Raw genomic sequence first — 27581 nt, 5'->3', positions numbered from 1 at the left:
GTTTTTATTATTTTGTTGATTTGTGGTTGCCTCTGTCTATCAGTACTCCAAGGAGTTTTAGCATGGGTTGAATGGGGTATGAGATTGAGTTTATTACTAGGTTTGTTAAGGTTGGGGTTTTGCTGTTTTCTAGGAGGATGAAGTTTATTTTGTCAGGGTTAAGTTTTAGTTTGTGTTCTGTCATCCATGTTGCTACTATTTCAAGTGTTCTGTGTATTGTGCCTACCATGGAGGGTGCTGGTTGGTCAAAGGGGAGGAGAATGGTGATGTAGGAGGTTATGCCTTGTTTGTCTAGGCAGGAGCTGAGGGAGGCAATGTATAGGTTGAAGAATGTGGGAGACAGAGGTGATCCTTGGGGTACTCCGCAGGAGTTGGACCATGGTTCTGATTCTTCTTTGTTTGTTTTAACTCTGTAAGTTCTGGATTGTAGGAATCCTTTAAACCATGATAGTACCTTGCCTGTGATTCCTATTGAGTCTAGTGTTTGTAAAAGGATGCCATGGTCTACCAGGTCGAAGGCTGTGGAGAGGTCTAGTTTTATGATCAGCATTTTATTGCCTGTGCTGAGGTGTTGTTTACTGGTGTCTATAAGTGTTCTTAGTAGGGTCTCAGTGCTGTAGTTGATTCTGAAACTAGACTGAGTGGGGTGGAGTAAGTTGTGGCTTTCTAGGTATAAAGTTAGGGTTTTAGTTACGATGCCTCCCATTAGCTTGACGTAAGGTGGGATTGAGGCTATGCATGGAACAGTCTCCCAGAAGAGGTGGTGGCGACAGAGACTGTGTCTGAATTCAAGAGGGCCTGGGATAGGCACACGGGATCTCTCAGAGAAAGAAAGATAACGGTTACTGCATTTGGGCAGACTAGATGAGTCATTTGGCCTTTATCTGCCATCATGTTTCTATATGATGGCAGATAAATGACGCCCTACTAGTCCTACTTGACCTTAGCGCTGCCTTCGACACAGTTGACCACCACCTACTCACATCCAGACTCCACGACCTCGGAATCAGAGACACAGCCCTCCAATGGATCACCTCCTTCCTTCACCAAAGGACCCAAACTGTCCTACTAGGGACACATAAATCTAACCCTAAGCCTATCAAATATGGTGTTCCTCAAGGCGCCCTTCTATCCCCCCTCCTATTCAACCTCTACATCAAACCCGTCATCGATATAGCGCAAAAATATAAAATCAAAATCCACTCTTATGCAGATGACATCCAACTGCTCCTCCCCTTAGGCGAAAACCGGTCATCCCAAATTGCTAACCTCGAACTCTGCCTCACTGACATGAAAACTTGGATGTCAAACAACAAGCTTCAACTTAACGCCTCCAAAACCGAACTCCTATGGATCAGAAACAAAAACACCAAATACCTACGACCTACATTAACATGGGATTCCACTCTACTAATGGCAGCAGATCAAGTTCGCAGCCTGGGAGTAACCCTAGACGGACACCTATCCCTATCTGCCCACATATCCCAAGTAGTCTCCACCTCCTTCTACTACCTTCGCCAACTGAAAAGGATCAAACCCTACATCTCCACACCAGACCTCGCCCAACTCCTATACGCATATGTCCTCTCCAGAATGGATTATTGTAACTCCCTATTTAATGGACTAACCAAAAATAATATCAAACGCCTCCAACGGGTCCAAAATGCAGCCATCCGCCTCCTACACAACCTCAACTACCACGATTCCATCTCCCCGGCACTCCATGCTGAACACTGGCTCCCAATTAGCCAACGCTGTACTTTCAAAGCCCTGGCAATTGCCCACAAGAGAATTTATTCCACCACCCCCTCCTACATAAAATCCAAGCTTCCCATCTACAACCCCACTCGCACCCTCCGCTCAAAGTCAGAGATACGCCTATGCACCCCCCCCGGAAGATCCCTGCTCACAGAAACTGCCCACAAACGATCCTACAGCCACTTCATTCCACACCTTTGGAACCAACTCCCCCCCCAACTTAGACAACAGAACTCATTACTAACTTTCAGGAAATTGGTAAAGACCCTCCTCTTCAACTAAAGATCTCCTCCGTCTTCTCCCCCCCTTACGCCCCCCCTCCAACCTCCTATCTCCTCCCCAAAACTCCAATATAACCCTCTCTTACTCTCTCCACCAACAAATTGTACCTAAACGCATATAACTTTCCTTAAACTAAACTACTGTATTTCCCCCTTCTCTCCTTCTGCTATACTCTCCCTGTATTTAATTCTCTCCAAAATCTATAAATCCAATCTCTAAACCTGTTGTATTACTTATATGTCTATTTACTCTCCACTGTGTATGTTCATTTGTAGACCGTTCTGAGCTACTGGGAGGACGGGATAGAAATCCAAATAAATAAATAAATATATACTTTTTAAACAAAGGATTCTTTAAAGGAACACACCTTCAAGACTGCTGAAAGCCCTATCTCAAGCATAAAAATCCAGAAAGCAGCATCTCACAGGGATCTTTTCTTTATTATTATCCACCTTTATAACCAGTGTGCAGCAGGTACAGCTTAACATATGTAGCTAACATTGTAGTGACATGACAGTATAACAATAATGTAATGAGCAAAGTAAGCATAATACATAATCAGAACAGTAAGATCAACTGGAAATAGGCAAATTGAGTTATAACAGTAATGTGACACAGTATTATTACACATTAAAACAGCATGGTAGAAGTTTATTGTCAACTATCAGATGAATCTTCAACAGATGATCATGGATATTCAGCAGGAGGCTTACACAAGTGAATATTTGACAGTAAAAGAATGGCTTTTTTCACACGTTCAACATACAATTATGTCTGTTGTATATATGTTATCCTAAGTTCTTAAAATATTTCAGAATCCACAAGGCTGGAAAGGGGTTCTTTATTAGAACCCGTGACTATTTTCATTGATGTTTTCTTGAGACCATTCATACACTCCTTTTCATATCTCAGATTCCCTTCTCTTTAGCCTCAAGCATGTCAACTGCTTCCCTAACGGTATATATACTGGATCTGCACTATTTCCTATTTGTACAGCATCTTGTAGCTCTTAAAATATACAGCTCCATTCTTCTTGTAACTTCTCCTGGAAATGACCAGAATTCTCTCTGTAATTATCTTGGAAATGTCCAGTTGTCTCTTTTGTAATCCGCCCAGAACTGCAAGGTTGAGGCGGAATAGAAATCAGTAATGTAATTCTGCAGATATTACAGTTTGGAAAAGTTAACTTTTTCATGTGCTGGTGTATAGCCGCAGGTAGCCAAAACGGGAAGAAAAAAACTGGTTGCCACAGGTATAGGGATAAGGTCATTCACTACCCTGTGGACCAGCACAGGGTAGTGAATGACCTTCCTCTAGTTCAGCAGCAAGAACTTTGATTTATAAAATGACAATTGTACAGAATATTGTTTCTTTTTATACTTTACTAAAATAAATTCAGTATAAAACTATTTGAAGCTTGTGCAGATGGGATCTGATGGTTTGCGGGGCGGAGCAGAGATGGGGACCGAGTTCGCAGGGACTGGACAGGGATGAAGACCAAACTTATGGAGACAAAGACTGAGCTCGCAGGGATGGGGACAAATTTTTCCTTATGTCATTCTCTAACTGTTATACACCAATGTGCTTCAAGTATACCACATGATGTTTTAGACTTTGATGAAAGACCTTTTCAGATCCCAACTATATTTTTGATACAAATGACCTTTTTAGCTTTATTTTAAAAAAATTAATTGATTGAAATTAAAGGTACAGTGATGGGGAGCACTATGGCCCCGATGTTGATAAAATTTCCATTCAGTATCTGTTCTCCCTTCTCTCCTGCCCACTTCCTTCCCACATCTGCTCCCCTCTCACTCCCCACTTCCATCCAACGTCTGCCCCCTCTCTTCCCTCCCCACTTCCATTCATCATCTACTCCCCTCTCTCCTCACCACTTCCATTTAGCGTCTACTCTCCTCTCTCTTAACCACTTCCATCCAGTGTCTGTCCTCCTCTTTCTCCACACAATAAACGTAAAGCGCCACTCAACCTCTTCCTCTTCTTGGGTCCCTTCCCTCCCTTCCCCTTACCTTTGTGAGCACTTTTCAAAATCAAATTTTTCTCTCTCAGAGGAGCCAAAACGTTCTCACTAGTTGCACGTGGCTGCCCTGAAACTTCTCTTTTGATGCAAATTCCTGTTTCCGCTTGGACGGATCGCGTCAGAGGAGAAGCTTTGGGGCTGCCGCGTCAGGACCCCTCTGAGACCAGAAAAGTTTGATTTTGAAAAGTGCTGCAAAGGTGAGGGGAAGGGAAAGAGATGGCCTGACAGAGAGAAGAGAAGTGTGGGCCCGGACTTGAGCTGTGAAGCCAAACTTATGGGGACAAAGACTTATGGGGACAAAGACTGAGCTCGCAGGGATGGGGACAAATTTTTCCTTATGTCATTCTCTAACTGTTATACACCAATGTGCTTCAAGTATACCACATGATGTTTTAGACTTTGATGAAAGACCTTTTCAGATCCCAACTATATTTTTGATACAAATGACCTTTTTAGCTTTATTTTAAAAAAATTAATTGATTGAAATTAAAGGTACAGTGATGGGGAGCACTATGGCCCCGATGTTGATAAAATTTCCATTCAGTATCTGTTCTCCCTTCTCTCCTGCCCACTTCCTTCCCACATCTGCTCCCCTCTCACTCCCCACTTCCATCCAACGTCTGCCCCCTCTCTTCCCTCCCCACTTCCATTCATCATCTACTCCCCTCTCTCCTCACCACTTCCATTTAGCGTCTACTCTCCTCTCTCTTAACCACTTCCATCCAGTGTCTGTCCTCCTCTTTCTCCACACAATAAACGTAAAGCGCCACTCAACCTCTTCCTCTTCTTGGGTCCCTTCCCTCCCTTCCCCTTACCTTTGTGACCACTTTTCAAAATCAAATTTTTCTCTCTCAGAGGAGCCAAAACGTTCTCACTAGTTGCACGTGGCTGCCCTGAAACTTCTCTTTTGATGCAAATTCCTGTTTCCGCTTGGACGGATCGCGTCAGAGGAGAAGCTTTGGGGCTGCCGCGTCAGGACCCCTCTGAGACCAGAAAAGTTTGATTTTGAAAAGTGCTGCAAAGGTGAGGGGAAGGGAAAGAGATGGCCTGACAGAGAGAAGAGAAGTGTGGGCCCGGACTTGAGCTGTGAAGCCAAGGCAGCTGCCCTGTTTTCCCTCTCCTAATGCCGGCTTTGCTACCATTAGAGCAGTGGTCTCAAACTCAAACCCTTTGCAGGGCCACATTTTGGATTTGTAGGTACTTGGAGGGCCGCAGAAAAAAATAGTTAATGTCTTATTAAAGAAATGACAATTTTGCATGAGGTAAAACTCTTTATAGTTTATAAAACTTTCCTTTAACAGTTAAAAGAAAAGATATATAAACTATAAAGAGTTTTACCTCATGCAAAATTTTCATTTCTTTAATAAGACATTAACTATTTTTTCTGCGGCCCTCCAAGTACTCTATTTTTTCTGCAGCCCTCACATTTAAAGTTTAATATCTTTTCTTTCTCAAAACTGGCACATTTCAATCACTATAATGAAAATAAAATTATTTCCCTACCTTTGTTGTCTAGTGACTTTATTTTTCTGTGCTTTCAACTATGTTTCCAGGGCCTTCTTGTTCTTTGACTGTTTTTCTCTCCGTCTTAACTTTCTGCCTTGCATCCATCTTTGGCATTAACTTATTGTTCAATTTTTCTACTTTCTTTTCAAAATCTACGTTTCCATGTCTTACCTTCCCTTCCTATCTCTCTCTTCTTCCGTCCTATTTTCATGGTCTGGCATCTGTCTCCTTCCCTTCCCCCATGCCCTGGCATCTCCCCCTCCCCCTCCATGGTCTGATATCCTCCTTTCCTTCTCTCCCTCCCATGAACTTGGCTTCTTCTCTTGTTCCTCTCCTCTCCCTTCTCCTTCCTTCCCTCTCTTTCCCCAATTGTGTGCAGCAGCAACAGAAGCAGCATTTCCCTTCCCCCTTTCCTGTGCAGGAGAGGCATTTCTCTTCCCCTTTCCCTCCCTCTCCCTTTCCCTGTTCAGCAGCAGCAGCATTTCCCTAGGGTCCCCCTTTCCTATGTAGCAGAAGTATTTCTCTTTCCCCTCCCCTTCTCTTCCTTGTGGAGCAGCAGCGTGTCTGGCCGGCTCGTTCCGTTCAAAGCCGCGGGTGGCGGCTCCTTGCGAGATCCGTGCCTGTGTCTGAAGCCTCTCTGATGTTGTGACGTCAGAGAGGCTTCCGATGCAGGAGTGGATAGCGCAAGGAGCCGCCAACCCGCGACTTTGAACAGAACGAGCCGGCCAGACACGCTGCTGCTCATAAAGGAAGGGAAAGGGGTAGAGAAATGCTGTTGATCGTGTCCAGACCGCGGGCCGCAAATAACACCTGGAGAGCCACATGTGGCCCGTGGGCCGCGTGTTTGAGACTGCTGCATTAGAGGGAGTAGAGGCAAAAATGGTAAAGAGAATTTAAGAAGGCCTAGGAAAAGCAGATAGAGCCTTATTTGTAAAGAAGATAAACATATAGGTCTATGAGACTTGGTGTACGAATCATTCCTTTCAAAGTGCAGTGACCTTTTGTTCATTCTTACCAGCTTTAATTCTTTCCAGGTACACTTGGATCTGCTTTATGCTGGCCTGCATCTCCTCAACAACCTTCTCCCAGATCCACCATTTGCTGTTCAGGGCATCCACCACATACCAGTTGTGGTGCTGCGTCTCATAGTGTTCCTTGATGGCAGAGATTTCTTGTTTGTAGCAGGAGTTCCGGACAGTTAAGATATGTGAGCTGTCATGAATTGGATATGGCCTGCTAAAGAAATGAAGAAAATAGTATTGGGATCATGTGAGCATTGAGGGCACAGACTGCAAGAATTAATGAAACATCAAGGAATAGAGTCATAGAAACTGTACGCTACACTTGTCACAGAGAGACTCATTGCCACAACTTTGGTTGTGGCAGGTATAATGTTCAGAGCTAGGGCAAGGGACAGCAATATGGAGCTACCCCTTATATGTTAAGTCTCTTTATTAACCAATCCTTTGCATATAGAAAGTCAAAATTCAATATCCAAGGCCCCCAAGTAACCATTAACAAACTGCAGTCCATTCCCCCCCCCCTCTTTGTAACCCCTTCTCATCATCTCCTCTGTCTTTCACCCATCACATCTGGATTTTTGGCTCTGGGGCCAGTCATCTCTGAATTCAGAATAGGACTTGGCTTCTCCTTCCCTCTTCTTCACTCCCCCACATTAGGATCGGGTCATCCCACTCTCCCTTTAACACATTATTCCTAATTTTTAAAGACAGTACCTATATTTCTTGGAGATTTTAACATCCATTTCAACTCCCCTAATCATTACAACACTTCTGAACTTCTAACCTTGACTTCTGACCTATCACTATCTCCCCTCATCTCTATGCCTACTCATTCTGCTGGTAATACTCTTGATAATATTTTCTGTCCAACCTCTAACATTCAGCTCTTTCAAAAATTTCAATACCATTCAATACCTTGGTTAGACCACATTTTAATTACCTGGCAACTAGATACTCCAACTCACCCCATTCATGTTCAACAACAAAAAAAAAATAATAATTTAAACACCCGCAATCTTAATAATATAACTCTATCTACTATTCAGACCTCCTTTAACCTAAATATTAAAGATTTTTCCTCTCTTTCCATCACCGAACAATCTTCTCTCTGGGAAACATCCACAAAATCATTGCTAGACTCTCTGGCACCTAAAATAGAAACTATAAAAAAACCACTCTCTAATCAATATTCAAAAAAACTACATCAACCCTGGTACAATGAACAACTAGTTCTTCTCCGTCGACAACTTCGATCGACTGAAAACAAATGGCGCAAAACACGTCTCAACAGCTTTCTCACTCTTTTTTAAAGAAAAAGCCATCCACTATAAAACAACTATACAACAAACAAAAAAAGAATACTTTTCCAAACTTATCTCTATCACTCGTAACTCTTCTACACTCTTTAGCCTAGCTCAATCTCTTTCAAAATATTCCAAAAAAAAAACAAAAAACAAACCTACCTATTTCAACTCTACCATCTGCAAATGAATTATCTCTATTCTTTGACACTAAAATTAAAGACATTAGATCTCATCTTGGACCTTCATCACCAACCGCTTCTATTCAAACCCTCAATGATCCTACTCAACTACCTTTCAGCTCTTGTTCTAATTTCAAAATGCCATCTCTAACTCAATTATTTCCCATTCTACAATCTTTAAACTCCCCCAATAATCCCCTAGAGAGCATTCCTCCTATACTTCTTAAAAAATTCTATTCATTTTTTGGCCCATTCATCTGGGAAATGATTTCAAAGTCTATTTCTGATAGCTTGGAAAACAGCTCTTATATATCCAAAGCTCAAACAACATAACCTAGACTCCTCTCTCCCCAAAAATTATCGTCCTATATCTAATTTACCTCTAATCTCCAAACTTACAGAAAAAATCATTCATTCCCAACTGACAGAATTTCTTGAAAAAACCCATGCATTACATCCCTGCCAAACAGGCTTTCGCTCTTTACACTCTACAGAACTATCTCTATTAGGCCTTACTTCCACTATACAATACTACCATGATCATCAAAAATCTGCCATCCTAATTTCTCTTGACTTATCCGCAGCCTTTGATACTATTGACCACCCTCTTCTTATTACAAGACTTAAAGACTGCGGCATTACTGGCTCTGCACTTTCTTGGTTTATATCTTACTTTCACAATCGCTGCTCTAAAGTCCACCTTAAAAACGAAACTTCGCCAAACCTACCACAAACTTTCGGAGTCCCTCAAGGGTCAATTCTATCCCCTCTGCTATTTAATATTTTTCTTTCCCCCCTTCTTAATTTAGCCCAATCAATAGGATTTACGATTTTTGCATACGCAGACGATATACAACTCCTTCATCCAATCAACACCACCAACATCTCAGAAATAAAAGACATAAACAATAAATTAGATTACATATATGATTGGCTCTACACAAACAAGCTTTCTCTCAATATCGAGAAATCCTGTGGTCTCCTTCTTCCAATTAAAACTTCTGAATCTCTATTAGGAACTATCTCTATTAAATCTATTCCACTTCCCATGGAAAGTAAAATTAAACTTTTAGGCGTTATTATTGATAGAGATCTTACTTACCATGACCATATCAGTTCAATCGTTAAAGTCTGCTTCTTCAAAATGCGCATTATTCGATCTCTACTTTCTATCCTGGACACTGACTCTATTACTGTCCTGACTCATTCTTTAGTAATCTCCCACTTAGATTATTGTAACTCCCTTCTTAATGGCCTTCCCCAAAAAGAATTACGTCGCCTTCAATTACTACAAAATACTGCAATAAAACTTATTTATAAAAAAGGCCGATTTGACCATGTTACTCCACTCTTAAAAGAAGCTCATTGGCTCCCTATCACCCACCGTATCACCTATAAAATCATCTTACTCTGCTTTAAAATTAAACAATCTCATCAACCTTCATTCCTTGACAAACTCCTAATACCTCAATGCTCCTCCCGTACTCTAAGATCCTCTGATCAAAAACTTCTTTTCATCCCCCCTCTAAAAGATTTCTATTATACTCGTAAAACAAATTTTGCTGTAACTGCCCCTACACTATGGAACTCCATGCCACAATACCTCCGCGACGAACAACAACTTGTTAAATTTAAATCTTGTCTAAAGACTTTCTTATTTCATGACGCTTTTAACCTAACCTAGATTTTCTACTATCTATCTTCTCTCTCTTCTCTTTTATTTCTATTTTCGCTCCTCTTGCAAGCAATTACTACTACAACATGCCCTCACCTTCACGTTTTTTCCCTACCCACTCTTCCCTTTTCTTCTTATTAAATGTAACTTTTTCCCCTCCTCCCTTACTATCCTCACAGTCAAGTCTGTCTGGTTTTTGTCATTTATGTCCCACTTAAATATTTTATACATTTTTCTCTTTTTACTCCCTCTTATATTATATTGTTAACCGGCCAGATATTTGTTTTATGGTCGGGATATTAAAAACTAATAAACTTGGAAACTTGGAAACTTGGAAATTACTTTACAGATCCAGAAAAACTGTCCACATTTTAGTATTTTACCACCCATAACCTATTCATTATAACAGAATGACACGGTGGCTGTTATTGTGGCTAGCGGCAGGTAACCCGCAAAAATGGTGAGAGAAAAAAGTGGTTGCTGTGGGTACGGGGACAAGGCCATTCACCGCCCTGTAGAGCAGTGAATGGCCTTGTCTCCACAGTTAAGGGAAGGAATGCGCGCGGTCACTGATTTCATGGTCCAGCAGCCCCCTCTCTCCTTCCTAACAATCACCGCCATCTGGGCATCTCCCTCCCTCCTTCCCCTCACCTGGCAATTTTTTATTTTCTCTAAACAAGCAGCCAGAGCCTTGAAGTCACTTGTGGCTGCCGGAAAGTTCTCCTCTGACAAACCGACTGCGTCAGAGAAGAACTTTCCGGCAGCTGCAGGCAACTTCAAGGCTCTGGCTGCTTGTTCAGAGAAAATAAAAAATCGCCAGTGACGGTAAGGGAAAGGGAGGGAGATGCTTGGACTGCGGCTTGCGGGAGGGGCCTGCTGGACCACGCAAAGGGTGCTGAAGGGGGATGGAGAGGAACAGCTTCTGAAAGGAAATGGGGAAGAGAGAGTGGGGAGAAGACACTGAAGGGAAATGGGGAAGAGAGAGTGGGGAGAAGACACTGAAGGGAAATGGGGAAGAGAGAGAGGGGAGAAGACGCTGAAGAGAAATGGGGAAGAGAAAGAGGAACTGAAAGGAACTGGATGGAAGGAGGGGAGAAAGAAAAAAAGACACATGCTGGATTGGGGAGTCAGATACCAGATCTGAGGGGACGAAAGGAGGAGAGAGATGCTAAAATCACCTGGGAGAGGGAAGGAAAGATGGATGGGAAGAAGACAGAGATGTCAGACTATGGGGGAAGTGGAGGGAAGAAGATGGGTGCCAGATCAATAGGGGGTGGGGGTGGAGAGAGAGATGGAAGGGAGAGGCACAGTAACAGAGCATATGGAAGAGGCAGAGAGAAGGCAGACAGTGGATGGAAGGAATTGAATGAGGAGAAGATGAGGAAAGTAGAAACCAGACAACAAAGGTAGAAAAAAAATATTTCTATTTATTTTCTTTTTTTTGCTTTAGGATAAAGTAGTATATTAGTTGTATTGATAACAAAGCCCTGCAAGCTGAAGATCTTTCTCTAGTTCGGCAGCCAGAATGTTGATTTATAAAATGACAATTGTACAGAATATTGTTTCTTTTTATACATTAATAAAATAAGTTCAGTATAAAACTATTCAAGCTTGTATGGATAGGATCAGATGGTTTGTGGGGATGGGGCAGGGACCAAGCTTAAGGGACGGGGACTGAGCTCATGGGGCAGGGACGGTAGCTGATGGGGCGGAGACGGGGACAAATTTTTGCCCCGTGTCATTTTCGATTATATAGTGGGAATGATCATTTTGGGGGCATCGGTAATGCCAGATAGCCCATTTTTTGGGCATTCCTCATACTCACCTAGTTCAGAAACACCTTCCTATTCCCTCACCTTCATTCTCCTATTACCCTCTGGGGATGGGTTTCCATTGCTCCTTACATTTCTAGCATTATTCTTAGGTACATAACTTAGGGTTTATAAGAACATAAGAATAGCCTTACTGGGTAAGACCAATGGTACATCAAGCCCAGTAGCCTTTTCTCACAGTGGCCAATCCAGGTCATTAGTACCTGGCCAAAACCCAAAGAGTAGGGGAAGGGGTAAAACGCGGACCTCATGGACCTTACGGACCTCGCAGATCTAAAACCGCACATCCTTAAAAATCGAGGTCCGTGCATTGACAAGTCCGCCTTCGCTTTCCCTGCAGCTCAGCTCAGGCCCCCGGCTCCCTCGCGGACCTCACGGATCTGAACTGCATGTCACATCCTTAAAAATCCGAGGTCTGCGCCACTTTTAGTCTCTGGCTCTGACAGAGCTCTATGACAATTTAACTCTGACGGATCCTAGCATAGGCAGGGAAATGCATTAGGATCTGTCAGAGTTAAATTGTCATAGAGCCAGAGACTAAAAGAGGCACGGACCTCAAAAGTGGCACAGACCTCGGATTTTTAAGGATGCAACGTGCAGTTCAAATCCGTGAGGTCCACGAGGGAGCCGGAGGCCTGAGCTGAGCTGCAGGGAAAGCGAAGGCAGACTTGTCAATGCACGGACCTTGGATTTTTAAGGACATGCGGTTTTAGACCCGTGAGATCCGTAAGGTCCGTGAGGTCCGCGTTTTACCCCTTCCCAAAAGTAGCAACATTCCATGCTACCAATCCAGGACAAGCAGAAGCTTTCCCCCATGTCTTAATAACAGATTATGGACTTTTGCTTCAGGAATTTGTCCAAACCTTTCTTAAAACCAGTGTGATGGGGACTCCCGGCTGACCTACCTAGGTTCTCCGCTGCCCCACCTAGCCGAGCAGTTCCACATGTGACTGTGACTATGGTCCCTTTCAGTGCCGCCCATGCACACTATTGGACTAGGCTTGGAACTTGAACTTCCCTCAGAACAAAAGAAACTTCAAACAGTCTCAGTATTTCTTAATGAAAAACCTGCTTTATTATCCAGGTTGCATTCACCCTCAAAAATACTCATATTTTGTCAGGATTATAATTCTCAGGCTAATGTCCAAACAAAATTCAGGCACAAACAAAAACTTTTGTAATCCACAAGGACCAGACTGGACCCACTATTGTCCTTCCCCTGAAGGATCCGGATTCAGAAGGCTTCTCCTCCTCTCCCCCACCATATCGGTGGCGCAAACATCCCTTGGGTTCAATAAGGCTCTTTTATTCTTTCCAGCATACAAGCTATCAATTTATTTAGTTCTTTCTTTGCCCAACACTGGGCCCTTACACTGTTGGCTGTCCCAATTTACTTTTACTAGCCCACCAGCCAAACTGCAAAGCTGGGATTTTATTTTATACAGCCCAGCCGTGTCCCGGTCTTCTCCCCCAAGCTAGGGTTCAGGGCAATAAAGGCTAACAACACTGCCTTATGCTTTCTTCATTGGGAGAAAAGAACAAAAACAAAAAAAATCTTTACATGATTTTGGAGAGAAAACTGAAACATGCTGTCCCAGCAAAGGAAGTCCGAACTTAAGCTTCTGCTATGATACTCTCTCCCTGCTCCCAAGATGCCCCTGTCAGCAGGGCAAAACATTCAGTCCCAGGCTTCCCAGCTCTCTAGAGTAGATTAAACAAGGCAACAGGCATTTCAAAAATCCTCAGAAACAAAAACAGAACTCTGACCTGTTCCAGGCTGTTCCATTAAAACTCCATGGTCTTAGCTGTCTGCTCTGCGTTTGGGCAGCTTTTCCAGTCCATGTGGGGTAAGCTAATCTCACTTTCAGCTGGCTGCATTTCTTCCATGCAGATATCTCCAGCTCTGTTCCAGAGCTCCCAGCTGCTGTGCTCTGCTCTGCTCTGGTGTAGAGGTCTGCACGGGAACGGGGATCGCGGGTATCCCGCGAGTTCCCCCCCTGGCCCACGGGACTCCCACGGGGACGCCCCCTGGCCCATGGGACTCCCACGGGGATGCCCCCCTGACCCACGAGACTCCCACGGGGATGCCCCCTAGCCCACGGGACTCCCACGGGGATGAAAACAGCCTACCTAAATTCTGGCGATGCAGGCATGCAGCTTACAAGTCCGGCGTCGCGGCGGGAAATAGCCATGCTGAGCAGTGAGCTCAGCACGTACACAGATGAAAGCCTTGCTTGCTGATTGGTCCGGTGGCCCCGCCCCGCCGTGCCACCAGACCAATCAGCAAGCAAGGCTTTCATCTGTGTACGTGCTGAGCTCACTGCTCAGCATGGCTATTTCCCGCCGCGACGCCGGACTTGTAAGCTGCATGCCTGCATCGCCAGAATTTAGGTAGGCTGTTTTCATCCCCGTGGGAGTCTCTCTCGTGCGCTACGGCTCTAAGTCAGGGGTGCCCAACACGTCGATCACGATCAACCGGTAGTTCAGGAAGGCAACATGAGTCGATCGCAGAACCCATCCTGGCCTCCGTGATAGACTCGTGTTGCCGTCCCGATCTACCGGGCCTATCAGCCTTCCTCTCCCCGACGTCAAAGACGCCGACGCGGGCATTAGGCTGTTTTTGTCATTTTGGGTGGGGGGTGGCAGCGGCAGCAGCAGCAGCAGCCTGAAAAAGAAATCATCCTGGCCGGGGTCGGTGTCATGCTCCGGAGCTTCTACAGCCTTCCTATCTCCCTTCTACCTGCTTCCGGCCACACCCCCTGCTCCGCGGCTCTCTTCGGCAACTCAGCAGCAGCGATCGACACAAGCTTCTGACGTCGGGGCCTACCCTCTGCGAGTCCCGCTTGTTTCAACTTCCTTTTTCCACAAAGGCGGGACTCGTAGAGGGAAGGCCTCGATGTCGGCAGCTTGTCTTGATCACTGCTGCTGACGAGTTGCTTAAGAGAGCCGCGGAGCAGGGGGTGTTGCAGGTGCAGGTAGAAGGGAGAGGGCCAGATGCAGGACTCGTGGGTGAGGGAGGAGAAGAGAGAGAGGGGAGGGAAACAAAAGGAAATATTTCATACTGGGCTGGGCCGGAGTGGAGGGAGGGTGGAAAGATTCTGGCTACAGGGTGCATTAACAAAGGAAAAAGGGGGAAAGCTGAAAATGGAGATAGTGACACAAAGAAGAGAAAGAGTAAGCAGGACCTATTGAATAAGGATAGAGATACAGAGGGGACATGAAGAGGAGGTGAAATAGAGACATAGAAGTAATGCTGAAAAAGTGTGTGTGGGGGAGGGGAGATAAAGACATTGAAAGGGCAAATGGTGAACATGGGGTAAAGACAAGGACAGAGACAAATGAAGATTCTGAAAAAGTGGTGAGATAGGGATATAGGTGAGATGGACACAAAGAAGGGTGATGCTGGAAAATAGGTGGAATGGTAATTCTGACAAACACAGAAGGGAAATGCTGGATCAAGGAGAGATGGGGCTCAGCCTGGATGGAATGAGGAGAAATGCCTTGTTGGCCCGGAACTTCCTCTCCTACGTCAGAATTGACATCAGGGAGCGGAATGCTGGTCAGCGCAACGCTTCTGCAGGGAAAGCTTGGGACAGCGGTGGCTTGGGGGCTATTCCCCGATGGCAGTGGCAGCAAACCGAGCGGCTTGGGGGAGGGCACGGAGAAAGAAAGAAAGGGGGCAGAAAGGGAGACAAAAAGAAAAAGTTGGGGGTGAGAATGAGGTCTGGAGGAGAGGAAACATACAGGAGGCTGAAAGAAAGGAAGAAAGATTGGATGCACAGTCAGAAGAAGAAAGTGCAACCAGAGACTCATGAAATCACCAAACAGCAAAGGTAGGAAAAATGATTTTATTTTCAATTTAGTGATCAAAATGTGTCTGTTTTCAGAATTTATATCTGCTGTCTATATTTTGCACTATGGCTCCCTTTTACTAAACCGCAATATCATTTTTTAGCGCAGGGAGCCTATGAGCATTGAGAGCAGCACGAGGCATTCAGCGTAACTCCCTGTGCTAAAACCTACTATTGTGGTTTAGTAAAAAGGGAGGGGGTGTATTTGTCTATTTTTGTATTTTGTTACCGAGGTGACATTGCATAGAGTCATCTGCCTTGGGAAATGTATATGGCAGATATCTTTGTTTTGTGTTCAAAAGAAAAGGAAATGCATTTCTGGTATTATTTCTATAGTGTTGAAGTACTTGTTGGCCCTTGCTGTGACTGGTGGGGATCCCCAAGCACCGCCAGCAGAGGACCTCCTCTAGAGATGGTCAGAACCCCCCTCCACCAAGCGCAGCAGTCGCTGGCAGCATCCATGAGCCACTGAGGTGCCAGCATCTGTGACTCAGGGACGCTACTGCTGCCTGCCAAGCTTGGCAAAAGGGACCCCAGGCCAACTGCAAAGGAAGTCCTCAGCTGACAGTTTGTGGGTTCTCATCAGCTGAGTATTTATATTTTATATTTACATTAGAGGTTCTGGTAGAAACCCATTTACAAAGTATGTATTCTTCCCAATTAATATTTCCAAATTAATAAAGTCTCTTTGCTTATTTGTAAATGGGTCTCTACCAGAGCCTTTAATTCAGTAGCATAATTAAATAAAATAACTATTTCTGAAGTTTATAAAGAAGGATGGTGACGGAGGGGATTCCTCGCGGGGACGGGTGGGGACAGAGGGGATTCCTCGCGGGGACGGAGGGGATTCCTCGCGGGGACGGGTGGGGACGGAGGGATTCCTCACGGGGACGGGTGGAGATGGAGGGATTCCTCACGGGGACGGGTGGGGCGGGTCTGATTTTGGCGGGGACGAGTGGGATTTCTGTCCCCGCGCAACTCTCTACTCTGGTGTTCTCTCCCAGCTCTCCCCCCCCCCCCCGAGCTCTTCTGTGGGAAAAAGGCTCTCTTGTCTCCCCCTCTGGCTCAGCTTTTCTGGAGGATAAGGGCTCCCAGGTGTTGGGTCCCTCTCCCCTAATTACTATCAAAGCACAGCTTTTCTGGAGGATAAAGGCTCCCAGGTGTCAGGCCCCTCCCCCCTAATTACTATCAAAGCACTGCCAAGGCTTCCTGGCTTGAAGCCAAGGTAATTTTCTAATCCCTTCTTAAAGGGACAGACTTAAATGGAACAGTATAGAAATATTTCTCCTTTCTAAGCTGTGCTGGCTTGGCTCCTATTCTAGGCACAGGGGTAGGACTAATCTGTACTGGGTCAGGTCCAAAGTCCATTATCACAGGGTCTGGGGCGCTTAGCACAGGGGTCCCTGCCACACCAGCTACGCTATCCGCTTTTACCATAACCTCTGGCAATGCATTCCAGAGCTTAATTATTCTCTGAGTGAAAAAAATATTTCCTTCAATTAGTTTTAAAAGCATTTCCCTTTTTTAAAAATCAGCATAACAATGTCACCCTCCAATCTTCAGGTACTACAGATTATTTTAGCGACAGGTTACAGATCACTAACAGCAGGTCAGCAATTTCATGTTTGAGTTCCTTTAGTACCCTGGGATGTATACCATCTGGTCCAGGCGATTTATCATTTTTTAACTTATTGATTTGGCTTAGTACATCTTCCAGATTCGCCGAGATTTTTTTCAGTTACTCCACATCACCACCCTTGAATACCATTTCCAGTTCTGATAGATCTCTTACATCTTCTTCCATAAAGACCGAAGCAAAGAATTCATTCAGTCTTTCCACTATGGCCTTATCCTCCCTGATTGCCCCTTTTGCTTCTTGATCATCCAACAGTCCCACGGATTCCCTCACCTTCCCAATAATGGATCTGAATAGCTTCATGCTATTGCAGAGCCCTGTCTTGTCTTTAAATAAATACTAGAGGGTTGAAGGACAGATTTTTTTTTTGTTCCTCTTTCATGTTTGTTAGGACCAGAGGGGGAATTTTGGTTTTTTCTGTTTTCCATTTTATTTTTTCTTAATTTATATGACTAACCACAGTGGCATGGGATTTGGTTTTAGTGCATATTATTTACAAAGGCCCTGATTTTATATAGATTGCTTACAAAATTGACACTGACTAGTATGGTGCTAAGCTCGAGATTTGAACAGTGAAAGTTATTGATGATGTTTTTTCAGTACATGAGTCTATAACCATCTTAGGTGTAATGCTTGATTCTGGCCTAACAATGAAGTTGCAAGTAACCAAGATTGTACAAGTATGTTTTGCACAAATGCATATGTTACACCAATTAAAACCAATGTTAGCGCCATATGATTTCTGTACTGTAGTCCAGGCTATGGTTTTGTCATGACTCAATTATTGCAATGCCTTGTACTTTGGAATAACAAAAGCAAGATGTAGAGCATTGCAGGTTATACAAAATGCAGCATCAAGATTGATAATGGGATTGTCTAAATATTATCACATTTCGCCACATCTCCAAAAATTGCATTGGCTACCAGTCACCTTCAGAGTAGAGTATTGTTTAAAAATAATATACTTAGCTATATACCAAAAAGATCATTGCACTCTGAGAATCTAGCTTTTCTGAAGACGACTGTGAATCCAAGGCTTGTTGAGACTGGCAAAATGACTTTTTGTTGTGCAGGAGTTAACTCCTTGAAGGGTCAGATAAGAAACTGCTGTGAAAAGGGCATGTTTAGAAAACTACTTAAGACGCAGTTATTTGTAGATGCCTTTTCTAGCCAATAATTTTCCTCTCTGGCAGAGTTGATGAATTATTCATGATCTTTACTATATAAGCTTTGGTATTATTTTGTAGACATGATTTCTGAGGATTGTTTTGTATGTTTATTTTAAAATTATGTATGTAAATTATGTAAACCGTTTAGATTTAAAGGATATAGAAATTTTTTTAAATAAATAAATATATATATTTTTCTCTTACCAGTTAAGAGAGAAAAATATTTTGATATAATGTCTGGAACACAAGATGCTGAAGTCATAACAATTTATAAATAACAGAATGCATAAGCTAGGGGTCACACTGACTTAAAATATTTTTCACCTAATAAGAACTAACATATTTGTCACTTGTAGAGTTAGGGAAAATCATGTGATTGTAGCCTACCGAAGTACACTGACTAGCAAATGTTAACGTTCTCGTTAAATAGATGTTTGCAATAGAATAGAGCCTGTCAGCAAGGTCAGCATGTCCTCAGTGAGCATATTGTTGCTAGGGAAAATTACTAATGAAGTGTGATTAACCAGAAATCATGTAACTTGAATAGAACCAATAGAATATTGCTGGAGTATGCAAAAACACTCCCAAGGCCTTGAATGTTTAAACTACACTTTTGTGTCTGGTAATTTTTTTCCCCTTGGCCTCCTCTGGAGATAGGGATAAGAACTGAGATGGTATGTAGCCTGTTCATGTAGTTATTTCGACCAAACAGAATCATGCTTAGTGCAGCATTAGGCATCACTAGACATCATAACTTTTAAGCGCACTATATTTATGCCAAGGTTTTCTTGTCCTAAACACCTGAACCTAAATTAGGCACAAAATGGCATCTAACAAAAATATGCCTACAATCCGCCCCATGTCACTTTTAATTATGCGTTTTGTATTATGTGTGTAACTTTTATAGAATCATGCCTAGGAAGTTGTGCACCTAACTTTAAATAACACCTCATAACTGAGCGCTGATTAAGCTTATGCATATTACTGAATTAAATTAAGCACCAATGTAGGCACCCAACTTTAGGCAGACTTTATAGAATCAGGACTAAACAGTAGGAACTAATAACTAAGACTTACATCCTATAAAATGTCATCTTCAGGTTATCTTGTCATTGTCCGTCCCCTCCTGAACCTCTCTTAATCCATTGGCAGCATGAAAGGGGGTTGGGGTCCAATATTCAACAGGGTTTAACCAGGCAGGAGAGACTTCTGGCCAGTTAAACTCCGCTGAGTTGACCATTCACCAGTTTTCAATGAGTAATGCTGTTCAATATTGCTTCTGTCTGCTGCAGCATTGTCAGGGACAGAGTCTGGATGGAGCAGCACTTAACCACTTAGTGGTGAAATTTGGTCTGCTGACTGGTTAAGTAAGTGGAAAAAGTTAGGATGGTAAAAAGGCTGAATACTGATCAGGATCTGTTTAATTTCTGGGTGACCACACATACCTGGGTATGGCCAGGTATTGAATATCCAAGCATAATACAGCCTGTGGCTATCAATGGTTTAAAAATGCTGACCTCCATGGGCTGAATATTACTCCTTAAGATTGCAGTTAAATTACTACTATTAATTATTTCTAGAGTGCTATCAGACATACGCAGCGCTATACAGAGTCATAGAAACATAGAATATGACGGCAGAAAAAAAGGGCCTTCGGCCCAACAAGTCTGCCCACACAAGAACCCTCCCCCCTAAGCACTTCCTCGAAGTGAACCCACATGTTTATCCCATCTTTTCTTAAAATCGAGCACGTTGCTGGCCTCAACTACCTGAAGTGGAAGATCATTCCAACGATCAACCACCCTTTCTGTGAAAAAATACTTCCTAATGTCACCATGAAATCTCCCACCCTTGATTTTTAATGGATGCCCTCTTGTTATCGTAGGTCCTGTAAGGAAAAAGATGTCTTCTTCCACCTCAATACGGTCAGTAACATATTTGAACGTCTCTATCATGTCTCCCCTCTCTCTGCGTTCCTCGAGAGAGTATAGAAACATAGAAACATAGAAATAGACGGCAGATAAGGGCCCACGGCCCATCTAGTCTGCCCACCTTAATGTCCCTCCCCTACCTTTGCCCTGTGAAGAGATCCCATGTGCTGATCCCATTTGGCCTTAAAATCAGGCACGCTGCTGGCCTCAATCACCTGTAGTGGAAGACTATTCCAGCGATCAACCACTCTTTCAATGAAAAAGAATTTCCTGGTGTCACCTCGTAGTTTCCCGCCCCTGATTTTCAATGGATGCCCTCTTGTTGTCGTGGGACCCTTGAAAAAGAAGATATCTTCCTCCGCCTCGATGCGGCCCGTAAGATACTTGAACGTCTCGATCATGTCCCCCCTCTCTCTGCGCTCCTCGAGCGAGTATAGCTGTAATTTGTCAAGCCGTTTTTCGTATGGTAGATCCTTGAGTCCCGAGACCATCCGGGTGGCCATTCTTTGCACCGACTCCAGTCTCAGCACATCCTTGCGATAATGCGGCCTCCAGAATTGCACACAGTATTCCAGGTGGGGCCTCACCGTGGATCTATACAATGGCATAATGACTTCCGCCTTACGACTGACGAAACCCCTTCGTATGCAGCCCATGATTTGTCTTGCCTTGGACGAAGCCTGCTCCACTTGATTGGCAGACTTCATGTCCTCACTGACGATTACCCCCAAGTCTCGTTCTGCTACCGTTTTTGCTAGGATCTTGCCATTAAGGGTATAAGACTTGCATGGATTCTGGCTGCTCAGGTGCATAACTTTGCATTTTTTGGCATTGAAGTTGAGTTGCCATGTCCTAGACCATCGCTCCAGTAGGAGTAGGTCGTGCATCATGTTGTCGGGCACTGAATCTTCGTCTGTTGTGCATTTGCCCACTACATTACTCAGTTTGGCGTCATCGGCGAATAATGTTATTTTACCTCGAAGCCCTTCTGCCAAGTCTCTTATAAAGATGTTGAATAGGATTGGGCCCAAGACTGAGCCCTGTGGTACTCCACTAATCACCTCCGTCATTTCGGAGGGGGTGCCGTTCACCACCACCCTTTGGAGCCTACCTCCAAGCCAGCTCCCAACCCATTTCGTCAATGTGTTACCTAATCCTATAGAACTCATCTTGCTCAGTAACCTGCGGTGTGGTACGCTATCGAATGCTTTATGTACACGATCTCCAGGGACTCCCCAATATCCAGCTTCCCCATTACCCAGTCAAAGAAGCTGATCAGGTTGGATTGGAAGGATCTCCCCTTAGTAAATCCATGTTGTCGGGGATCCCGTAGATTCTCCTCATCCAGGATCTTATCTAATTGGTGTTTGATTAGAGTTTCCATTAGTTTGCTCACTATCGATGTTAGACTCACTGGTCTGTAGTTTGCTGTCTCCATCTTTGAGCCTTTCTTGTGGAGTGGAATGACGTTAGCCGTCCTCCAGTCCAACGGGACGCTGCCTGTACTAAGGGAGAGGTTGAAGAGCGCGGACAGTGGCTCCGCCAAGACATCACTCAGCTCCCTAAGCACCCTGGGGTGCAACTTATCTAGACTTTCTTCATATGAGAGATTCTTGAGTCCTGAGACCATCCTAGTGGCCATTCACTGAACTGACTCCATTCTCAGCACATCCTTGTGATAATGTGGCCTCCAAAATTGAACACAATATTCCAGATGAGGTCTCACCATGGGCCTGTACAGCGGCATTACAACTTCGGGCTTTCAGCTGACAAAACTTTTATGGATGCAACCCAGCATTTGTCTAGCCTTAGATGAAGCTTTCTCCACTTGATTGGCAGTCTTCATATCTTCACTAATGATTACTCCCAGGTCCCGTTCTGCAACAGTTCTTGTTAAGGTCTCACCATTCAGGGTTTAAATTCTGCAGGGGTTTCCGGTACCAAGGTGCATAACCTTACACTTTTTGGCATTAAAACTCAGTTGCCAAGTAGTAGACCATTGTTCCAATAAAAGTAGGTCCTGCGTCATAGTGTCGGGCACGATTTCTCTGCCCACTACGTTGCACAGTTTAGCGTCATCAGCAAATAATGTAATTTTACCTCGAAGCCCCTGAGGCAGGTCCCTTACAAAGATATTAAATAGGATTGGACCCAAGATCGAGCCCTGCGGCACTCCACTGATCACTCCCGAATCACGAAGGAGAGGGCTCCTGCTTGAAAGAGCTTACAATCTAAACAGAAAGGACAATCTAAACAGATAAGAAAGGATGCCAGAGTAGGGAATAGTTAAACAGCTGCCTAAGGTGAGTTGAAGGCTGTCTGAAGAAGGCAGAGTTCAAAACCTGAAATGGATTCCTTCTGCACAGCTTGCGAGCATGTGGAGAATACTCTACTGTTCGGAATGACACACCAACTGCACTAGAACATTTATTAAAGGAGGTTCATGCCAAATTAATCTGATTGGTTTCTTTGACTGGATGATTAGAGAATTAAATTGAGGTTTATAAGTAAAGTAAGTGCCCTGGGGGCCAAGATGCTGAATTCGATCAGAGATTAGTGGTAAATGGAAATTCACTGGGAAGAAAAAAGTGACTATGGTGTGCTGTAGAGACTTGTCCTGGGACCAATGTATTTGTGAGCAATATAGCTGAAGGTTCATGGGGAAAGTTTGTCTTTTTATGGATGACACAAAGATTTGCAGCAGAAGGAGGGAGTAGACAACATAAGACACAATTTACAAAAAATAGAAGCATGGGCTAAAGCTTTGCAATTAAGTCAGAGTGATGCATTTTGAAGGCAGAAATTCAAGGAGCTGTATATAATAATGAGTGTGAGTGATGTGCCCAGACCAGGAGAGGGGCATCAGGATGATAAGGTAGCAAAACAATGTGAAAAGGCAGTAGTCAAAGCCAGTAGGATGCCAGGCATAACTAGCACAAGGGAGGAGATGATAATGCCCCTGTACAAGTCATTGGTGAGGCCCCAGTTGGCGTACTACATTCAGTTTTGGAGGCTGTGAGGTCAATATTCAAAGTAATTTAATTGACTCAAAAGGGCTTCTTCATGGCTATCTGCTGATACTGAGTGGCACTTAATCAGTTAATGCTGCTGAATATCACCACATGGAAAGGGTACTGGATTCTTAGTGAAAGTGGTTAGGACAAAGACAGTGACAGAATTCAAGGTGTGAGAGAGAGACAGAGGGTCCCCAACCTCCATGGAATGGCAAGTACTATCCTAAACAATGTCATAGAGGAGGTAACCAGTATGTTCTGCACAGAGCAGCAGGATAGGAAGATTAGATGGACCATGCTACTTTTTAACTGCCATCTATTATTATGGTGCCCCTGGATAATGATTCTCGCCTTGTTTGAGAAATTAGATTCTTTGTTTTTCCCAATGTAAAGGGTTGTCGGTATAAGAGATTTTTCAGTCAAATTTTGGCTTACCAGGCTGCTCTCTGAGATAAGAGCTTTGGTAAGTTGATTTCCAGTTCTTATTCCTACATTAATTTCAGGAAATTATTAAAAACCCATCTTTTTAAGAACTTTTAGCAACTTAATTGTCAAAATTCTTCTTTTTTCTCTCTGAATACTTTTCATAATAGAATTGCCATCTCACTGTATGCACAATTTTCTTTCTTGTAAACCGCACTGAGCTGTGAGGTTGTAGCGCTATATAAGAGTACTGTTATGTTATGTGTTTATGACTGTATTTTTGAAGTTTTACCTTTGGTGTTAAAGTATTTTACAGGCAGTCCCCGAGTTACAAATGCCCAACTTAAGCATGACTTAAGGACGGGTTGTTCACCCTCTCCAAGGTAGGGAGAACGAGAGGGCACTCTCTATAGTTGAAAGGGGATAGATTCCGTATGAATGTAAGGAAGTTCTTCTTCACCCAGAGAGTGGTAGTAATGGAACGCTCTTCCGGAGTCTGTCATAGGGGAAAACACCCTCCAGGGATTCAAGACAAAGTTAGATAAGTTCCTGGTGAACAAGAGTGTACACTGGAAGGGCTAGTGTCAGTTAGGGCGTTTGATAAAAGGTATGGAAAACCTTTCATACGCTGAGAGATTGGAGGAACTGGGACTCTTTTCCCTGGAGAAGAGGAGACTTAGAGGGGATATGATAGAGACTTACAAGATCATGAAGGGCATAGAGAGAGTGGAGAGGGTCAGATTTTTCAAACTTTCGGAACATAAAAGAACAAGAGGGCATTCAGAAAAGTTGAAAGGGGACAGATTCAAAACGAATGCTAGAAAGTTTTTCTTCACCCAACGTGTGGTGGACACCTGGAATGCACTTCCAGAGGATGTAATAGGGCAGAGTACGGTACTGGGGTTCAAGAAAGGATTGGACAATTTCCTATTGGAAAAGGGGATAGAGGGGTATAGATAAAGGATTACTGCACAGGTCCTGGACCTGTTGGGCCGTCGTGTGAGCGGGCTGCTGGGCACGATGGACCTCAGGTCTGACCCAGCAGAGGCATTGTTTATGTTCTTATGGTCTTTGACCAGAGGGCCACCATGTGAGCGGACTGCTGGGCATGATGGACCACTGGTCTGACCCAGCAGCGGCAATTCTTAAGTTCTTGCAGCTTCATTTAATTTCACTGAGCAGTATTTCCAGTGGCATTGACTCCTACACTTCTCCAGCAGCAAATTAAGGAAAGATAGATGGCTACATTAAGAAACAGTGTGTAGTTGTGCATGCTGTACCTTACTGGTAGAGACAGTTGGTCCTTTTGTCTGTTGGGAGCAGAGGTAAGCAGCAAGAATCTTAAAATCTACAAGTTCTGAGTTACAGACAAATCCAACTTAAGAATAGCTTTAAAAACGTAACTCAGTCTTAACCCAGGGACTGCCTGTACTTAGGATTTGGATTCTTTACCTTTCAGCGTTCTTCTTATCCAGCAGCCCTCGCTTAAGAACTTCTTTAATGTCTATTTGAAGCTCAAAGATTTTCACTGGTATTATGTTCCGCTCTTCCATCAGGTCCACTTGTTTCTTAGTTACAGGATAGCCATCCAGAACAAACCTGTACCCACACAGAAATTCAAAATGTGTGTTATAATTTTCAGTTATTCCTGTTCATTTTTCAGTCTACCAACAATTTCTCCCCAACACCCTTATAGGCCAAGACTATCAGCAATTGTGCTCAATCCTGAGAAACAAGTCTAACTGGGAGACAGGAGAAATGCATGAATTTCTGATACCTTGTGTACATTCATATGATCCAAATGCAGTGGCCAATCATTTTTTAATACCCCTCCTCAATATATACAAAAATTATTTTTAGTAATAATCCAAAAGTCACACTACAAGGGTGCATCTAGGAAAAGGCAACACCTTAAACACTGCAGTGAGCACTAGAATAATAATAATAATACATTTATTTTGTATATCGCCATACCCAGGGAGTTCTAGGCGGTTCACAGCAGTTAGATTCAATACAAACAGTGCAGTTGCAGTTGACAACAAAAAAAGGAACAAAGCAATTATAAAAGTTAACATGCTGGTTATATGTCTACAATTTAAGTGAAGGGAACAAGAAAAAAAAATACATGCATATTTTTGCAAAAAGTACATGCAATAAGGACATGCATAAGTACATGTAGCAATAAGTACATGCAGCAGAATACATGCAATAGATATAATAGATACAATAAGTACATGTATACAATTTAAGTGAGGAGAAATGCATACACGCCATATAGAAGGAGCATACAAGGAAAAATGTAAACAAGCCGTAAGGAGTGGGCAACAATCTTAGAAGAGTGAGAGGGAATAGTCATGGGGAACGATTAGGGATTCGGTCTGTTGAATAGCTGAGTTTTAATCGGCTTTCTAAAATTGAGGTATGAAGAGGCATCAAATACAATTTGGGCTAGCCATGAATTTAGTTTGGCCGCTTGAAAGGAGAAGGTTCTTTCGAAGAATCTTTTCAGGTGGCACGATTTTAGTGAGGGAAAAGCGAACAGATTTATTCTGCGGGAGCTCTTATTGCTTTGGCTCAGGTTGAAGTGAGGGTAAAGATAGTCCGGTGACATACCAAATACTGTTTTGTAATAGATGCATGAGAACTTAAATAGGACTCTGGATTCGAACGGCAGCCAGTGCAGCTTGTGGTAGAAAGGGGCTATGTGTTCCCATTTCTTCAAGCCAAAGATGAGCCGGATGGCAGTATTTTGGACCAGCCTCAACTTCTTGGTAATTTTCTTGAAGGCGCCTGAGAATATGATATTACAGTAATCCAGGACACTCAGAATAGAAGAATGTACCAGCAGACGAAAAGAGGCATCATCAAAGTATTTTTTTATGGTGCGGAGTTTCCAGAGCACTGAGATACTTTTCTTAAATACTAGGTTGGAGTGTTTCTCCAAAGTGAGATGCTTATCTAAAGTGACTCCTAGTGTTTTTAAGGATTGCTCAATACCGTAGTCCCATTCACATAGAGCGTGGTTTCCTTGATTTTGTCATTTGGGGCTGCCAGGAAGAATTTAGGTTTTTCTGGATTTAACTTTAAATGAAATGCTGACATCCAAAGTTTGACCTGATTTAGAATAGATGATAGCGAATTTAGCAGCTCTGGTGTAAAGCAGGATAGCGGAATGACTATGGTGATATCATCTGCGTAGATGAAGAATTTGAGCTGTAGACTCTGCAAGAGGTTTCCTAGGGAGGCAAGATAGATGTTAAACAGGGTGGGGGACAAAGGGGAGCCCTGTGGGACCCCACAGGGGTTGTCCCAACTGTAGGAGATGGTATCGTCCTTAAACACCTTATAGGATCTATTTCCCAGGAACCCATGGAACCAATTGAGAACATGGCCTGAGATTCCGATAGATGTCAAGCAGTCCAGCAGAATAGCATGGTCAACCAAATCAAATGCACTACTTAGATCAAGTTGCAATATCAGAGCACTTGATCCTTGGCTGAAAAGAAGGTAAAGGTAATCAAACAGAGAGGATATAATTGTTTCGGTACTGTGCCCTTATCGGAAGCCGGATTGGTTGTTGTGTAAGATGTGTTTCTCCAAATATGTAGTGAGTTCAGTATTTACCATCCCTTTGGATACACCCATTGTAAAACTAAACGAGCCAAGTTAATACAGCCAGGTTAATACAGATTAATCCTGCACAGTCAATGCTAACAGAAACCCATGTCCTTTTCATACACAAAGATACACCCTTGCCCAGTATGGAATGAGTAATCACAAACTAAAAATAGAAATATGTAGACAAAAGTTAAACTGAACTTCCAACCTGCAAACAATGGAACACCACAGAAACAGTGACACATGTCCCCTAATACTGTGCAAAATATAAAGATAACAGATGTAAATTTGAAAAAGTTCAAAAGAAGAACAGACTGTGGAAAACAATGATCTTGATTCA

At 43.4% G+C, this 27581-nt stretch overlaps 1 protein-coding gene across 1 annotated transcript in view; it reads right to left on the bottom strand.

Moving 5' to 3' along the window:
- The window catches only part of AK9 (adenylate kinase 9), a 1007389-nt gene that overhangs the window by 89809 nt on the left and 889999 nt on the right, over positions 1-27581 (bottom strand). Inside the window, exons 35-36 of the mRNA XM_033936269.1 lie at positions 25076-25222; positions 6603-6823 (exon numbers count right to left, since the gene is read on the bottom strand). Of these exons, the coding sequence (XP_033792160.1) occupies positions 6603-6823; positions 25076-25222 (368 nt within the window). The remainder of the gene's footprint in view (positions 1-6602; positions 6824-25075; positions 25223-27581) is intronic.

The sequence above is a fragment of the Geotrypetes seraphini genome, chromosome 3, assembly GCF_902459505.1.
Source record: "Geotrypetes seraphini chromosome 3, aGeoSer1.1, whole genome shotgun sequence".
NCBI lineage: Eukaryota > Metazoa > Chordata > Amphibia > Gymnophiona > Dermophiidae > Geotrypetes > Geotrypetes seraphini.
The sequence above is the reverse complement of the archived record's forward strand: the minus strand, read 5'-3'. Positions and strand labels throughout refer to the sequence as shown.